The sequence below is a fragment of the Physcomitrium patens genome, chromosome 9, assembly GCF_059467195.1.
Source record: "Physcomitrium patens ecotype Gransden chromosome 9, ASM5946719v1, whole genome shotgun sequence".
Taxonomy (NCBI): Eukaryota; Viridiplantae; Streptophyta; class Bryopsida; order Funariales; family Funariaceae; genus Physcomitrium; species Physcomitrium patens.
The window spans coordinates 10,539,811-10,557,344 of record NC_143418.1 but is presented as its reverse complement, the minus strand read 5'-3'; the positions used below and the strand labels follow the sequence as shown (position 1 = coordinate 10,557,344).

Genomic DNA, 17,534 nt, shown 5'->3' with positions numbered 1-17,534 from the left:
CAAGATACAAATCTTATTGGTTACAACATAGATTGCATCATATTCTACATACATAGATTAAAACTCTGCTAAAAATGATTCCAAATTATCTAATATTGGATCACGTTATTCAAGCAATGATAAAAACCATGATAAAGCACAACCTAAAAGTAGTGTTCTAATAAACTTGACTTGTGATCTTTGAGTTGGATAACTTTGAGGTTGTAGTTCAATCACGAGTTGTACTTCATTGATGAATCCTCGAAACTTAGATCTTATGCCATCAAACTTCTTAAGCAATCCAATTTTTGGTTCTGTGAAACTTGAACGATGTTTCGTTGTAGGAGCAGTAGTATGGCTTAGTATAGATATTGAAGCAACTCCAATCATCTCTATATCTTCATTGCCTGATAATCGTATTGCTCCTTGTAGTGATAGAGTGAATTGATGCATTGCAAGCATTAACTCTATCATTTGTTCTTGCATTTGAGCCATTGCACTCTTCATTTCAATAAGCTCTATCATGCTAGTACAATAAAAAGAAATGAATCTATTCTCATAGAATATAATACTCAAGAATAAAAAATAAAAAAAATCCTAGAAACAATATCAGTTTAGAAGACAATAATTCGTAACTTCTAATATGCTTATGTCTTATCAAGAAAAAGGGATAATCTATTCTTAATCAAAAAAGAACAAAGCTTTGATATTGAATGTCTACTCTTGTGAATCTATCAAAGACACAAACTAAAAGAAGATACATATACTTGTAGAATTTGTGTGTTATAGATACAAACTCGAAGAAGATACATAAACTCATGGAATATTTGTCAAAAAAAAAGTGACAAAATAGAAGAAAGTATGTATATTCAAGGAAGAACTGGAATGACTATTGCCAAAGACTAAAAAACATAAGACTCTTGAAACTAGATTAAAAGTAGAAAAGGAATGGAAAAGAGTGAAGAAGGCCTCAATCTTGCCTCTATATATATTACTTAACTAAAAACTATGTAGAAACATGCTATAGGATCTCTAATATGCATCCAATTTGTAGGACACATATTTAATTTAGAGGGCAAGTTTCTTAGGTATGTATCATATGTCCAACTTATACCACAAGTGCTCAACATGTTGACACGTGGCCTCTTTGTTGGCCAAGTTTTCAACCTACCAATCACCTATATACATGTATAAAAACAAAGCAACATCTATGAAGCTTCTAGGAAGCTTTTCACAAAATATTGTTATATTTATCTACTTTGATTTACTTGTACCTATTCTTATTATCTAGATAATTATCAAGATAAATATGTATGTCTATGACAAATATCATGATATCTTAAAAAAAAATTGATTGTATTTTTGACTTAACAAAACAACTACATTCTAAGTCTTGTAATCATAACTCTTATAGATACTAAGTTCTAACCCATCAAAGTTGTTGCCCTTAACTTACAAACTTATTAAACCTCCTTTGATTTAATACTTTGTTTCTTCTTGACTTGATTAATTTTTTTCCTTAAAACTTTTACATATGTGAATATATTTATTTTAAATATTATTTTGAAAGCTTATTCTAATCAAATATTCTATTCAATTATAATAGACTTCTATTTAAGATTCAAAATTTGCTCTCTTTATTAATCAAAATAAAAGATTCAACAACCATTGTATTTGTGCATCTCTTCACTCTCTTGAGTCACTTTGAAATCTCAAAAATATTACCAATATGTTTCTAAGATGTCTCCAAATATATTTAGTTGTATCCAAGATAAATCCTAGTTGTTTCTAAAATTACTTCTAATTGTCTCTTAGATAATTCTTAGTTGTTTCCAAAATGAAAAGCCACCATATACAATCTATCCTATTTTTATTTTTATCTTCACTACCAAACATTCTTGGTTATCAATCTAGTGGCCACTCGTCTATTAACACAAATAAGTACATGAAGTAAAACAAATCTATTCTAACATCAATTTGATTTTATACTTAAGATAGAAAAAATACATATAAATCCCTATTATTTAACTAATAAGCCACCTATATTATGGCAATGGACTATCTACCTTTAAATTACCATTATTTGTTATCTAATATTGATTCTTTTCTTAAAGAGAGTGGACTACTTTTTTTTGTAGAAATTTTATTTGATATTAGAAAATACAGATTATGCTCTTTTAATTTGACTTTTGGATTTATTAAATTTGATTATTATAACAAAAGAACAAAAAAAATATGAATGATATACTTAGTAGAAGTAAGAATAAATTTACAGCTTTTACAAATCTTCACAAATTTGTCAATACTTTTAAGGTAGAAATTTCATGTATTACCAATATCAACCATAGAAGTATTATTTATATATCAATGGAAGAAATCAACAATAAGATCGAATGTCTATACCAAAAAATTGAACATTTGATAGAAACAAGTAGATCAATTTTACAAAAGAATCTAAAAATCTTTGCTACTATAAATATGAAAGAGACAAAGAATAGTATTCTAAAGAAGTTTGAGGGAACAAAATCAATAGTTTGAGAATTTCTACAATAAGTTGAGTTCTATGTAAGGTTACATCATTTTCAATATTTTAATGGATTTACATAAGTTAGATTTATAAGCACACTTCTATTTAGAATTTTTCTTTTTTTTATTGCATCTTTGAAGAAAAAATATTTGCAATTTCTATATGACCTAGATTTATTCTTAGAAGTGTTTATAATTACATTTAAAAAAAATTATTAAAAAAAGATAGTAGACACAAAATTCTTATCTTTAAGATAAGAATCACAATTAGCTATTATATATGCTACCAAATTTCAAAGCTTAGGTTACAATGTAGATTAGAATAATAAAACTCTTATCAATCAATTTTGATATGGATTAAAAGATAATGTCAAAGTTTTATTATTGACAATATTAAAAGCAATTTCATTAGAAAATTTTATTGCTTTAGCTATTGCATACAACAATTGAGTTTTTGAAAAATGTCATGAATAAAGATATGGTTAGATGGGAGCAAATTAAGTTCCAAAACAAAATCTTAAATATTTAGAAAGTTATTTATCAAAGCTTGAACATATACAAATTGACACAATACATTTTAAATCTCTCATTAAATAAAAAAAAGATTCATCAATAGCCAAAAAGTTTATTCTTATATTATAGAGAACTTAAGTACATTACTCAACATTCTCTAAAGAAAAGATGCTATTATTAAATGAATAACATGATTGTTAAAAAAAAAAGATGTATTGAAAAATAAGTTTCTTCAACTATAGTAGAGATTGTGTTATTGGAATCCTATACCATACTTAATAAAGGTCATTTTTTTATTTTTTTTAAATCCTCACTTTGTTTTATAATAGATATTTATTTAGGACCTAAAATTCACAAAGTTTCTACCTTATCAGATTTAAAAGCTTCAACTTGTTTTCTTAAATAAAGTCTTTGTTTGAAAAAATAAAATATCATTAATAAAAAAAAACTAAACTGATGCATATAGAAATCATAGATAGTCGCCTTTTGTCTTCTAAAAATGTTATCTATGAAATTATTCATGTGGAAGTAGCAATAAATAGTTATAATAGCTTACTAATAAACAGTGTTATTAAATCTCTCTCTAACTTAGTGATTTTAGATTTATTGTCGCTGAGAAAGTATAATCCTTGAATAGATTGGATTTCTTGTAATCTTGATTTTTTCCATAACATAACTAAGACTATTTCTAATTAAGTAGAAAGTCATAAGTTTAGTACAAACAAAACTTACCTGCAGATGTAAGAACTTTTATGCATTCTAAAAAAATATATATATATATTTGTTTTTATTTATGCCATACTCATTTTTAATGAAGAAAAGACTTTAAGAAATTTTCCAAGTTAATATCAAAATTATCAAGATATTTTTTAGAAGAAAAATGCAGATATTCTTTTAGTGCATCACCCTTGTGATAGCTCAATTGATCTTTAAGAAAGAATTTAACCACCATTCAAACCAAATCTAGAGCTTATTACAAAACAAGTTATCTTCTCTCAAAGAGTTTATTGATGTGAATTTGGTCAAAAATTATCTAGATATAAACATATTCTTAATATTTTTAAATATGTTATTTGTAAAATTATCTAAATATGTCTTGTATATGATCTAAATTATCTTCATTGTTTATTTGCAACCTTGTTAAAAAGAATGATTTCTTTTTCATACTAAATAGTTGATTTCTTTTGCATCTTTTATACTTCTATTAAAGAAAAAATTACATAAATTTTATTATTTAAATATTTTATATAAGATTAAAATATAATATAAATATCATTAAAAAATTTAGATATTTATGCAAATATTATAATTGTGGAATTTATTTTTTAGTAGTTCATATTATATAAATCTATATAATATAATATAATATAATAATGTTATATATAAAAACATTATTTCAAAAATATTACCAAATAATATGGGTGCAACTCTTATATCTAATATTAAAGATTTTTTTTTAAATACAAAATACATATTATAGTATCAACTTGCAAAATTAACGTTGTATACTTATATTATACAGATTCATGTAACTTGAGCTACTAAAAATTATATTTTGTATTCTCATAATGTAGATTTCTATTTTGGATGATATACTTAATATTAGATAATGGAGTAGGAAAATATACACTTTTTTAATTTTATTCTTAAAAACAATACATTCACCTCATCTCTCAATGTTGTTGCAAATACTTCAATTGAAAATAATAAATTAAGCACTATACTTAAAAATACAACATGACTTAAACATTAGCCAAATCTAGAAAATAAAGATAAAAGATGTCATTTCTTCTACCTTCTTCAAAAAGTTATGTCTTTTAAAGATTTTTGAATAAAAATAATATTCTATTAATGGATCTTAAAAATAAAAATAAATAAATAAACTTAGATGCTAATACAAGTCCTTGTAATTAAAGCAATCTATGCACCTAATAATATGAATAGTTGAATATATATGTATATGTATATATATATATATATATATATATATTATAGGTTTTAGATTTAAATCTTTGATTTCCATCTTGTCCTTTTGAATTGCCAATTTATTGACAAAGAAGTACTAGGTTTATAGCTAGAAATGTTTCTAAGTAGTTTAGAGAGAAAAATTGAGGTTTGTAAAAGAGTGATATGAGCCTAATCTTGCAAAGCTTTTCCCTTCTACAATTTAATTGCATCTTTACATTTCTCTATTGAAAGAAGAAAGAAAAGGATTTTTGTCTTTTCCATACAAACTAGATTATCCAAAAATATTTACATAAATAAAACCCTAGCTTGTTGAATGTTATTTTAGAGGTTTATTCTCCAACATTTATCCCTTAAAGTCGTAACACTTTAGTGTATCAATCATTTCAATACTCAGTATTACATAAAAGAAGTTAAGGTTCTTTGTAGGTTACACAAAAGAAACGTTACTGAATCTCTCATAGGAATTAAATTAAAAAGTTAGAGTATTCGAATTTGTTCAGCACGCAAAGTTGAATATTCTCTTCATTTTAGGGGTTGTAGTTCCAGGTTTAGACAGCATTGTATGTAAGGTCTTCACATGATGCCATTGTGAATGTGCAAATACATCTTGTAACAAAGACCTCATCTGCGCATTTACAGGTCTCTTCAACATATTCTTAATATTGATAGGGTTATGCTGTTTGCATTACTCCTCAAGTTAAAAACCAAGGGATTTATTCACAAGAAAAAAACTCAAACCGAACAACCAATTCTACTGGGAAGTCACAACAGGAGATACAAACCTCACCAAAAGGGATTTACAAGAATACAACAGAAACTTCATCAATGTACAAAACCTTCAGCCTTATGGTACAGATTGATGAGATCCAGAAATGAGTGAAGATACGAGAAGTTTGCAGTGGGCTCGACTAATGCGAAGTCTAGAATTGAGGGGTGTATCCGTTGTTGGCGGTGGCCAAGATGAAGAAACCGATGGCGTGACCCAAGGCTCCCCAGGCGAGGACGTCCACGAGGGTGAATCCTGCAGGGTCGTTGGTCTTCAGCATGCCGACGACCTCCTGAGCACGGGTGTCGCCTGCGTCGTAGTGGGTCACTCCATTCTGCTCTGGTAAGCCCTGCCTCGACACCTAAAATCCAATGGCAGAAAAATGTCATTAGTCAAAGTTCATACGAAAAAACCAAAGATCTGAGACGTTTCATGCCATAGATCACTCACGGAAGCAATCAACTGTACGGGTCTCAGGGCACCCGACACATGTTATAGGTCTGATGACATCATTGGTGGCAAAAGACACCGAGCATACGAGCATGCTGCGTGTTACAACGATCAAGGTACAGTACAGTCGCGGCAGTCACTGGAAGAATTCAAGAGAGATGACAGCCAAAAAATAGCGGAGATGGTTTGATGGGTTTTCATGGGTATGTAAAGCGGAGCAGCAAACAGACGTGAATGAGGAGTATCCTAACCCAAAGATAACTGCATGGATATAAGACCACCTACAGACCATGATTTTTATTAGCCAACACACACAGGCACTCATGAAGGAGAAAAAAGCATCGGGTTGCATGTATAACGAGGGTGATGTGACGCACATTATCTCTCTGGAAGGGGAGGAAGACGAAGCGGCCGAGGAACAGCAGGGCGCCGGTGCTCAAAGTGATCGTCAAGGCGGTGTTCGCCTCGCAGGTGACCCTTCCAGACGACTTGCAGATAGCAGTCTGGCTCGCAAACGAGTTGCTCCTCATGGCAACGGAATCCAATTTGGTTACACGCCTCAGGCCACCGAAGCTCACGAGGGGGGAAGCGGAGGCCTGCACGGCGTTGCTCCTCTTGAGGAAGAGGCTGGATCCAGCCACTCCTGCCATGGTTGCAGCGCAGGACGCCATTTCCTTAAGAAAATTAGACACAAATGAAGTGAAAAGCAGAAGCAATTTCAAATCGAAATCGGAGACGGGGTGGTGGAGTAGTGTAGCAGACAGGGGGGGGGGGGGTGTTGATGGGTGGAAGGGGTGGCCCGCGCCTTCGCCCGTGGACAACTGGAGCCAAAGCGGCCAATGGAGCTGGCCCTCTTATCCGCAGGAATTAGATAGAGGACTGCCTCCCCATCGCCGTAATATTGCCCATCGCCGTGGATTGGATCTGAAACTCCACAGTCATGCCGTGTGATCCGTGCCCGCGGTGACACTACTCTCCCCCTTCAGTATTGTGCATCCGTGTATGTGTACAAAATTAATTGCAGGGGAAAATATGTTATGAAATAAAAAATTGTCATGCCCATTAAAGTTTTTTTTAGTGAAATATTCAATAATTTTTTTAATTTAATAATAATAATAATAATAATAGTAATAATAATTTATTTCTTTTATGGTTAATTTTGTTATTAATTTGCAGGAGACTGTGTTATTTAGTATAAAGTTTTTACAAATTTATAATTATATATATATATATATATAATAAAAAATTTGTATATTTCTTTAGAACTACAATAAATAGATAAAAATCCAATAAACAGTTATAATGCAAAAAATTGTATATTTTTTTAGGCAATTTACTATAATTGAAAACATGTGATTTCAAGATATAACTAATACTTTATAAAAGTGTGCATTTTTGAGTGTATACTAGAAAAGTAAACATATTTTGTGACAAATGTTAAATCCTATTGATTTTACTATTAAATCAAGCTCAACTTCTATCAAATAATCTGATGAAACTTCGAACTTGTTTTGAAAGAAAAGTTAGCACAAAACCGTGTTTGTGAGAAAGCCAATGCTTCATCAAACAGTATTCTTCATGATCAAAACAACGAAAAAATCTCTTATAGCATTAAAAGAATGATAATTCCTTGTATCACAAATATTAGCTATTGTATTCAAAAGAATCATATATTATTTAGTCCAACCATGAGAATTTTATGCTTTTACTTTTTATTTAAATTTATACACTATGTAGGATATATATATATATATATATATATATATATAGTTTACAAATTTTAGCTGTAAATTTAGGTAATTAATTTTTTAATTGGTTTATATCTTGACATTACAATTTGAATGCCTATTATATTCAATATATTCTATATGTTAGTTACAATGATTGTATTCAAGACATTTAAAAATACTTGTTCATGTGTTATTCATTTGAATTATTAAATAGATAATATATAGAGGGAGAGATTTGCAAGACAAACCTTTAAATCTTAAGACTTGGGAATATGTGATAATGCTTGACATGTAGCTATGCAATATAAGAGTTTGAATACTAAAGAAGCAAACCCAATAATCTTTTTGTGAAACCAAGCATCACATATTAATATCTAACAAATGTGTTTCAGACAGTCATGGTTTTATTGTGGATTTGTTACTGACTTGTTTTCAACATCCATGTCAGTGAATTAGCTTAGAGTTTATACAATATATCAATATGGATTGTGTTATGAAATCAATAAGAAAAGATATACTTACATACAGATAAATATCAGAAAAATATCAAATTAAGCAGTAATCACGTGAAAAATTAGATTAGAATCTGATTGTGACTCCCATCCTTGGATCTTCTCTGGGTTGTTAGCATGCATCTAGATAATTGTCAATCCCCTTCCTTCTTCACTCTAGCCAGTAACTGGTTTCAATCAAATGTATTTAATTTTTCAATTTGTCTTCCACAATTGATATATAGACTGCTGAGTTAATTTACATTTCCAAGTACTTTGATCACATATCTTTTCACATAAACAATCTACTGGGCAATTCCATTTCCATTTAAACTGAGATAAAAACTTCTAGGCAAAGGCTCATAAATTTGTGATACACTTAAGTAGCATAATGAAGACTCAAACTACCTAGAGAGTATGTGTATTCACACACACACGCACATATATATATATATGTATATATATATATATATAATCAAGCAAAAATATCCTAATTACTAAGAAATTAACTTGATTAAATAAATTTTCCCTTCTCAACAAACTTGGGATTCTCATTTATGTGCAGGATTGTTACAGAAGATAAAGAATAAACACCATTTGCTAATCAAAAACTTCCCATATGTGAATAATTGTCAATTTGCATCTCTTGAAATATCATATTACTTCAAATAAAACATTTTATTTTTTATCATTTTATTGTGTTATTGTTTATTGTTTATTTTTTTTTTTCATATTCAAGACACTGAAATTTGAAATAAAGTTACAGAGCAATTATTCTTCTTGCAACAAGAGTGAAGGTCCAATTCATGAGTCATCATCATCAACAAATAACAACAATCATCAAATCAGCAAATCATCATCAATCAAACAACAGCAAGTAAAGACCCTGATTTAATTTTTAAAATCAAAGCCAGTTGGAAACGTTCTTTTGGATGCGTTGAATGTCACTCAACTTCACACTCCAACTTGCACCTCTCCGTGCTGATTGTGTTCAAGCGGTTTCTCGTTGCAGGCATTGAAGTGCACTTTGGGTCGGGCATTTTTGGCACATCTAAGACCACCCACAGTGGTGGAAAAGTCTTTTGAAGAAGGTGGTTGGCATAGAGTTATGGGTTGGTTCGTCACTCCAATTGATTAGTATCTCAAGCTGTATGAGCACACTGTCGACGATGGGCATCTTCCTGCTTCCATCTCTTGAGAACAAATTCGGTCAAATGCAATTTCGGAGTGCTAGCCTGCATCTACTGGCATTTGTTTTCGTCGTGGCTGACCACATATTACACTTCCGGCTTGAGGACTAGAAGCAACAGAGCATAGTAGATTGTGGTAAATCACAAACTCCCGTTTCTACAGAATAAGTTGGAAAATTAGAAAAGAATTCCGAAATAAGTGCACCGCTTCTCCGTAAAACAGATCAGGATGTGGCCTAACCATATTATTCGTACAGTACTAACCGATGCTGGTGCATTTTAAAATATATTATTTATTGGTGGCAATCCATTGTGCATAGTTTTTGCACATGATTTGCAATGTTGTGTGGTGTGTGCAGAAGTACTGGTCCTGTGGGGTCTGTTTTTTGCATGATGTATGTGTCTGTTAGATTCTTCCTTAAGACACTGTGTGAGCAAACATTGTGATTGTCGATGGATTGAAATGTGTCCAAAACGGTGGATTCTCATGCTACCAATCATGCACTCTTTGTTCACAATATCATTATATGTGCTAGAACATTGTCATCTTGCACATGAATTGTTTGCATCTCACAATTATATACACTGTGATGTAAACATTTTGTATAGATTTCAATGGAAGTTGGAGGTTAATACTTTCTAAACTTGTAGTGTAATAGTGAAGATATTTATTTGTTTTGAAATTGTGGTGTTAGAATTGAGGTAGTAATTATTAAATATTAAATTTTAAATTATATAGTGTAACATTACAGTAAATAACTTTATACATTTTAAAAATAAATGTGTAATTGATTTCCATAGCATGCTATATATATATATACTCACACTTACATATTTATTGTTTAATTTATTAAAAATTGAGTTCATATGTTTTGTATTGATATAAACAAACATGTCAAAAAAAAAAAAAAAAAAAAAAAAAAAAACACTTTAGTCATAAAAAGACTTAACACAAATATAGTTAAATAATAAAAAGAAAAAAAACACCAACAACAAGTGGTGTGTTGATAATTTAGAAAGATAGCGTAAATACCATCAAGTGTTGTACCCCAATCAATAAATATTCTTCTTAAAATCATGCTTCCAAAACACATATTGCTCTAAGAGAGAGTCGCTGTAGACAAACACAAAGAACTTCGATGCTTGTGTCAAACAAGTGAATTTATCTAAAATCCAATAACTAGTTTGATTGTAATAACTTCCTAAAGAATTGTCAGGTCAACCCACTTCCCCTAAATTTTGCACACACTACCTTCACACAAAAAACTTGTTTAAACCAACTCACAATTTCAACTCACAAATTCCAATCAGTATGAGTGATAACACAACAAACCAATAGCAGAAGAATCATTTCTCCTCCAAGTTGACTTAGACTGCTTAAAACGATACAGGATATCAATGATCCACATTTTGTGATACAATTAATGTGATTCTTGCCTCACAAGTGTGCTCACCAAAAAAATCATGAAACACAGGCATACAATCACAGTTTTTATACATATATATATACATATATATATATATTCACACATACACTAGCAACCTCCATCCCTGAGAATGTTGGCTCTGTCACATTCTACTGTTCAGCGACCCCGAAGAGAAGGAACAGGATTGAAATAAATCGGAGGACAAGACGAAGCGCCACCGGCACCGCGAGAAACGGGGCGAGATGGCCCCGAAGCAGATCTTTCCTCCCGAACTGTTGGATTGCTTTCCCGGAGCATCGCCACTCCTCCGGAACTGGATTCCAGCTCCTCCAAGGGTTCCCCTTGTCATAGCATCTTCATCGTCTGATTCCACCCATCTATCGTACCACCCATCGCTCCTACGTCCTCCCGCAAGGTGTGAGAATCATCACTCCTTTTTGTTTCTCCCTCTCATCTCGATCCGATTGGTAGCTGTTGATGAGAGCCGTTCCTGAGAGTTGTGATACGATTGTGAGGTTTTCATGGGTTGTCGTTTTGAATTGGAGTTTTCGGGAAGTTTTGGGTTTGGGCTAGAATTGAGGATCGAGAGTGTTTTGTCTTTTGGGGTTTAGGGGTCGTGACCAGGGCATTCTGTTTCTATGGCAGACTATCAGCCTCACTCCTCGTTGGCCATGAGGAGACCGCAGAGGCCATATTCGGATGAGGAGGCCACGCGAACTCGCACCATTCGGGCCGACTTAGAGCCCGCGCCTCAGCCGTGGCCCGGCCTGACGTATGTCGCGCTCTTTTTGCTGTGCGGGTTCGTGGCGCTGCAAATGTACCCTTCTACGCATTGGCGGCACCCTCAAGACAGAACAAAGACATGGATCCCGCATGATAGGACCGAGACCGACCAAGCCTCTAGCACCGATCCCTTCTACAGCAGCCTGAGTGAAGAGCAAGGACAGCAGGCACAGGACTTAGCCTCGCAGGGGACTGTTTCCAATCTTTCCAATGTAAGGTTCCATTACCTGAGGGCTGTATCATGAATCTTTCATTTGCAGTGAACTTGACTGTACTTATTTTGCAAGTATTGAAGCTCCCCGATGTGGTGCCTAGCTTTTTTGATACTTGTCCTCTATGCTTGATAATTTGTTGGCTATGTGGCTATCGCACCCGAAGCTTACCCTTACAGAACTTAAATTCTTATCGCCTTTTCGGTGAAAACTATCAGTATTCACCTTGAGATGTTGATCTCGTGGTCAACTGTACCCTTGCCATATCGAACCTATACTACCTCTTGCTCTCGTAAGATTATTAACCAAGACTTTCGGGTGGATTTGTGAAGGTGTATGGGCTTGCTATTTTCGTATAGGTTTTAGCTGGTAGCTATGTATTTAGTTGTAAGCTTATTTCGAGGTTCTTCAATGAACATTTGAACCGGGAAATGAGAAATAACCATGAATCAGTTATTATTGCCAGGATAGTATTCTAGTGCAAAATAACGGTTTTGTATTAAAACTTAAAGAGTTTAATTTTAACGAGTGCACTTCAACAAAGAGAAGTCAATGGTGCACTGTATTACACAAATTTTTAATTTTTTTAATATTTTGATTCTGTTTATATTTTTCTTCTCTTTCTCCATGTCAATAATAGTGAAGAAAATCTTATTTTTTGTAAATCATCTTGCTCCTGTTCTCCTTAACAGGCTTTAGGTTCACAATATTTGCAGGATGAGAAACATGACGAATATACTTTAGCTTTCCTAAAGAAAGCAAGTGAGCAGGTAGTACACATCTTTGTGAGTACCGACGGGGCTGACTTTCGGCCACTTGCTGTGCTAGTGAATTCCACCATCTCCAATGCTGTGTGAGTTCTCACATATTTTGCTTATGCATGTGATAAATAAACTTTTGTTGCTTGTGGCTGTGATAACATGGAAAAGCAGCAATTTTTTAAAGTATGTATGGACATGATCCCTTTGACAATCATTTTGTGCGTATGTGTGTGTGTGTGTGTGTGTGTTTTATTTTTAAAGTGATGTGGAAAACTGACCAGAATGTCGTTTGTTGAAAACAGACATCCAGAACGCCTTCACTTTCATCTAGTTCTGCCCGCAAGCCATCACTCAAGAGCAAAGCATTTGGCCGCTTTCTTCCAAGATACTAAGATTGACATAGTGAGGTATTGAATTTGAAGCTCTTATCGTCGAGGAGGCTCCATTTTTGGTAGCAATTGTTTCTTCTTTGGAATTTAAACGCCAGTTCTGTGTTTGAAAGTAGGTAATTGGTTACTTGTACTTTTCTTATAGATGTATCATTGAAAGTGCTATATGCCTGTTTTTATAGTGAAAATATCGACTTTAAAGACATGGAGAAACATATTACGTTTCGGAAGAATAGCAAGGCTAGACCGGAGCTACAGAGCGTGTACAACTTCGCCCCTTTCTTACTGCCCCTTCATTTCAAAGATGTTGGTAGATTTATCTACCTCGATGCTGACATAGTGGTGAAGGTATCCGCGAAATTTTCCAACTTCTTGATGCATTTGACTGTCTTTCAATGCTATTAGCCAAAGTATGTACACACACACACACACACACATGCATACATATATACATATGTATATACATAAACGTGGGAATTAGCAGATGAGTTAATAGCTAATGCATCATAGTCTAGATTGCTACAGATACATTTCTTGTACGGTTACACTACGAATCGTAATTGGAAAGAGAAGTAAAGATTGTAAAATACTTGGGATCCTGAATGATATTATCGGGCCCACTGCTTAACTCATTGTCATATCACTATGTAATGAAAGTTTCATTTAACACTCCTCTGAATCACGATGTTTACTCTCCAGGGTAATATTGAGGAGCTAATCCAGATTGATCTCGGAAATAGGGCAGCTGCTGCAGTAGAAGACTGTTCTCAAACGTTTGAGACTTACTTTGATTTTAACGAGCTGGCAAAGATCCAGGCTCGACCTGAGAAGCCTACCTGGGTTCCAACCGAGCCGATCAAACCCGACGCTTGTGTGTTCAACAGAGGCGTGCTTGTGATTGATACCAACCAGTGGATTAAACAGCAGGTTACAGAAGCTATTCTGTGGTGGATGGACGAGTTTCAAAGCGCCGAATCAGTACTCTATAAGTATGGTTTCATCTGAAACCCTGCATTTTTTTTAATTGAAGTCAGAATGTATAAAAATCTGAAAGGACTCGGTCGCATGGATTTTTTTTCCTTGGTTTAATAACTTTCGTAACGGATCCTTCGAATTTCATCCTAGAAAGAGTGCTTTGAAAGAATACATCTCAGGCCCTGTACTCATGTATCTCTTAGTTGTTTTTGTTGTCACAGGTACGGGCTTTCGCAACCTCCTTTCTTACTGGCACTCTATGGGAAATACATGAAACTAGACACGCCATGGAATGTCCGTGGGCTTGGACGCAACGAGTTTAGTGAGCGTGAGCGAGAATTTTTAGAAAGTAAGTATGGTCACAAGCCAGAACGGAAGCCTTTCATCTCGCTGGATGCGGATACTGCAAAGATCCTGCATTTCAATGGCAAGTTTAAGCCGTGGAAACAGACCCGGCCAGTTGGTCCATCCTCCAACGTCGTTTCACGTTGTGGATCTAAAGGGATTGAGTGTGCTAAGCTCTGGTGGGAGTATCTCAGCCCTGTTGCTGATGGCATTCTGCGACATGATGATGCACTGTGATCTGGTACCTCTTCATGGCACTTGTACCACTAGACTTGCCTAGGAATGTTGATTAATTCTGCACTGATTATTTTTTTAGAAAAAACCTTTGCATCTAGAAAGTAATTTAGGCAACCCTGAATTCATCCATAGTGAAATTGTCTGCTTTAGCCAATACCGTAGGCATTGTTCACAACACCTTTTGTCAGAGAAATATCATCTTTATGAAAGAGGGGTTGGTGAAGAGCTTTTTTATTGAACAGGAAGAAAGATCGTGAAGATTATCGAACTAGGGTAGAAATGTACACGCAATAGCTTTGATTATGCTTACTGCAGCTGCTGTATTAGGTGAGCTGCAACAAGATACATAAAATGTAAGGAATATTGGTTGCAATCTGTCTGTGTGTCTATCTGCACGGAAGTGATCGTTTCGGATCTTTTCTTCTCAAAATGTTGAAGTTGACGAGTAGATGATTTGCTAAGCAGATCCGCGAACGGTGGTGAAGTCACTGGTGAATAAAATTGAAAACCACCAATTACCTACTTATAAGGAATGAAAATAATAGAAATACTAAAATGGATCCAACAATCCTCAGGCGTGAACTATATCCCTATATTCCTAATAATAGCAAATCTACCTCTCATTTTTGTGATAATAGCAAATTTATGATAAAGTATGACCACTCTTCTTTTTTTAGGTGCATCTGATGCCCAAACTTCATGCCAGCATTGGCTCTGCTCTATTCAGCACATCTCTCAGTATCTCAATATCATTCAAATCGTTCAATTTCATCGTTTATATCTGTTGAGTACAAGCAATCTTTCTAACTTTTATAACAACATGAAGAGTGAAGTTAGAGGTTGCAAATTACTCTTGGCTGCAATGAATCACCAGTGTGTTTCTACTCTTAGGGATTTATTTCTGTCAACTGAACAAAAATCTAGTTCCATTTTCTTTAAATTTAATAACACTAGTTTTTCAATGATTGATCATCATAATATATTCTAACAGAAGTAAAAAAATGACTTTTTAATCAACCTATTTGTTGACGAATCTACAATTTTTGCGGATTTCGCCTCGGTTACCCTCAAGGACTCTGATGTTGCCCATCTTAACCATGGCCTTAGTGAAGGCTGCTAAGAAGGTCGATGAGTGTTGAAAAGTCATGGTTGGTGCAGAAACGATCATAATTTGCAGAAGTAATACAAATTTGATCGATTGCATAGTACTTCACATGACATCTTTTGGAGGGAGTTCAAGGTTAAGTCTTTTAATATTATAATGTATCAAGTAATGTGTAATGGCATTACAATAGTATGTAATGACATTAATGACATAATTTGTGTTAATTTTAATTTGTATCAATTATAACATTCAATTTACTGTTCTTATTTGACATGTTTCAATGAAAATGTTGCAAATTGGTTTCACATTTGCTATTCTAGCCATTTATATTTTTGAAATTACTGATGCTAATATACACACGAAGGTTTTTCTTGAATTACTTACGCACCCTTTGAATTACACTGTTCGAAAGTTTGATGGATGCTGCAGCTAAGAGAGATTCCCAGCAGTCCTTCAGCTGACATCAATTCGCCGCATTTTGAACGAATCATCGCTGCAGAGTCATCCCGTTGCAAATGTGCCGTAGCTGAATCAAAACTACTGTCGGCAATGTCTGATCGGAATCCGTAGATGTCGCTATATGAACGTAATGACTGGCTAGTAATTTTAGAATATAATAGCGTATCTTCGAAACTATTGGATTGCATCGTGACAAAGGCAATAAAACACTTCCATAGAAAAAGAGTATCGATTGATTAGTGCCGCAGAGTTTGCATTATGTTAGCTCGACTAAGTCTACCAAGAGACCTAAAAAAATGAAGTTGTAGATCACACAGCCATTTAAGAGATCGATTAGGTGCGAATCTCGAGACGTGCCTAAGTTCATAAAATTGCTCCCACTCAAAATGGAGAACAATGTAGCTTCATCCGCCACAATATTACTCCAATCATGATAATTTTCATTGAACGAACTCCTAACTTATAAAATATGCTTCTACACAAAATCTGGCCTCAGTTTCCATCAGATTCAACAGAGATGATTTCTACGGTATCTTCCATCATATGCCGTCTTTGCAACCACGTGCGAGTAAGAGAAAAAAAAAATACCAATGTTTAAATTTTCTTGTCATCAGTTCAGCTCTGTAACATGATGAGAAGCTGCACCGAATCCTTCACCCCTTGAACGTGCAGAAGTCACTGGACATTTATTGCATACCACTCCAGTACCTAAAAGCACAACACTACAATCACAAGCATGCCGACCAAAATGAACCATAAGTAACGATTTAACTCTATTTCGGAGTTTACAAATCCAAGGAATTTCACGACATGTTGACGCCACAATGGAATTACGACAGCCACAACGACCACCTCCACTTGCACCAAAACCCCCACACGCCAGTTACAGAGCAAACGCCTCCTCAACTACAAAACCCTAAGTCCGCAAAAGCCAAAGACCCTGCGCTGGCTACTCCTTCATAGTCCGAAAAGGAAAATAGTACATGTATAGAGAGAAGGGTTTGCATTCAACAGCAGCGTCCCGCCATAGCCAGTCGATTTGAAGCTCAAGTAACAACCTGGAAAAACATTGTTAAAAAAATAAAAATAAAAAATAGGCCGCTCATCCCATTTACACCACGTCCGAAAGCAAACCTCCATTGTCCACGTAGGAGTAATGTTCCACATTAGACCAACCGCATATCGACATGTGTAGTTTGGCTTTTGTGAAGGGTATATTGTGGAGGTG

At 34.0% G+C, this 17,534-nt stretch overlaps 2 protein-coding genes and 1 long non-coding RNA gene across 6 annotated transcripts; 1 reads left to right on the top strand and 2 right to left on the bottom strand.

Annotated features, from left to right (window-relative positions):
- Positions 1-5,683: 5,683 nt before the first annotated feature.
- Positions 5,684-6,942, bottom strand: LOC112286277 (photosystem I reaction center subunit V, chloroplastic). Its single transcript, XM_024528023.3, has 2 exons — positions 6,580-6,942; positions 5,684-6,113 (listed from the first exon to the last, which is right to left on the bottom strand). The coding sequence occupies exons 1-2, from the start codon at positions 6,871-6,873 to the stop codon at positions 5,907-5,909; spliced, it is 501 nt and encodes a 166-aa protein (XP_024383791.1). The 5' UTR covers positions 6,874-6,942; the 3' UTR covers positions 5,684-5,906.
- Positions 6,943-11,160: 4,218 nt separating this feature from the next.
- LOC112286770 (putative galacturonosyltransferase-like 10) lies at positions 11,161-15,115 on the top strand. 4 transcript variants are annotated; one of them, XM_024529024.3, is made up of 7 exons: positions 11,161-11,455; positions 11,686-12,035; positions 12,752-12,888; positions 13,099-13,203; positions 13,368-13,533; positions 13,885-14,174; positions 14,382-15,115. In XM_024529024.3, exons 2-7 carry the CDS (start codon positions 11,712-11,714, stop codon positions 14,740-14,742), a joined length of 1,383 nt encoding a protein of 460 aa, XP_024384792.1. In that variant the 5' UTR covers positions 11,161-11,455; positions 11,686-11,711; the 3' UTR covers positions 14,743-15,115. The 4 variants fall into 4 exon arrangements, with proteins under 4 accessions (XP_024384792.1, XP_024384791.1, XP_024384790.1 ...); XM_024529023.3 differs by having other exon boundaries at positions 11,255-11,455; positions 12,728-12,888; XM_024529022.2 differs by lacking the exon at positions 11,161-11,455 and having other exon boundaries at positions 11,474-12,035.
- A 1,766-nt stretch (positions 15,116-16,881) lies between these two features.
- Positions 16,882-17,367, bottom strand: LOC112286771 (uncharacterized). The gene is made up of 2 exons (XR_002971112.3): positions 17,290-17,367; positions 16,882-17,028 (listed from the first exon to the last, which is right to left on the bottom strand). It is a non-coding gene; the product is annotated as an uncharacterized LOC112286771 (long non-coding RNA).
- Positions 17,368-17,534: the final 167 nt, after the last annotated feature.

What these genes read in the sequence shown, in the direction of transcription:
- LOC112286277 (XM_024528023.3), bottom strand. Translation starts at nt 6,873, where the DNA reads ATGGCGTCCTGCGCTGCAACCATGGCAGGAGTGGCTGGATCCAGCCTC. An exon ending in TCCCCTTCCAGAGAGATAAT is followed by an intron (nt 6,114 to 6,579) that starts GTGCGTCACATC and finishes ATTGGATTTTAG; the next exon opens with GTGTCGAGGCAGGGCTTACC.
- LOC112286770 (XM_024529021.3), top strand. Translation starts at nt 11,679, where the DNA reads ATGGCAGACTATCAGCCTCACTCCTCGTTGGCCATGAGGAGACCGCAG. An exon ending in TCCACCATCTCCAATGCTGT is followed by an intron (nt 12,889 to 13,098) that starts GTGAGTTCTCAC and finishes TGTTGAAAACAG; the next exon opens with ACATCCAGAACGCCTTCACT. An exon ending in ATGCTGACATAGTGGTGAAG is followed by an intron (nt 13,534 to 13,884) that starts GTATCCGCGAAA and finishes TTTACTCTCCAG; the next exon opens with GGTAATATTGAGGAGCTAAT.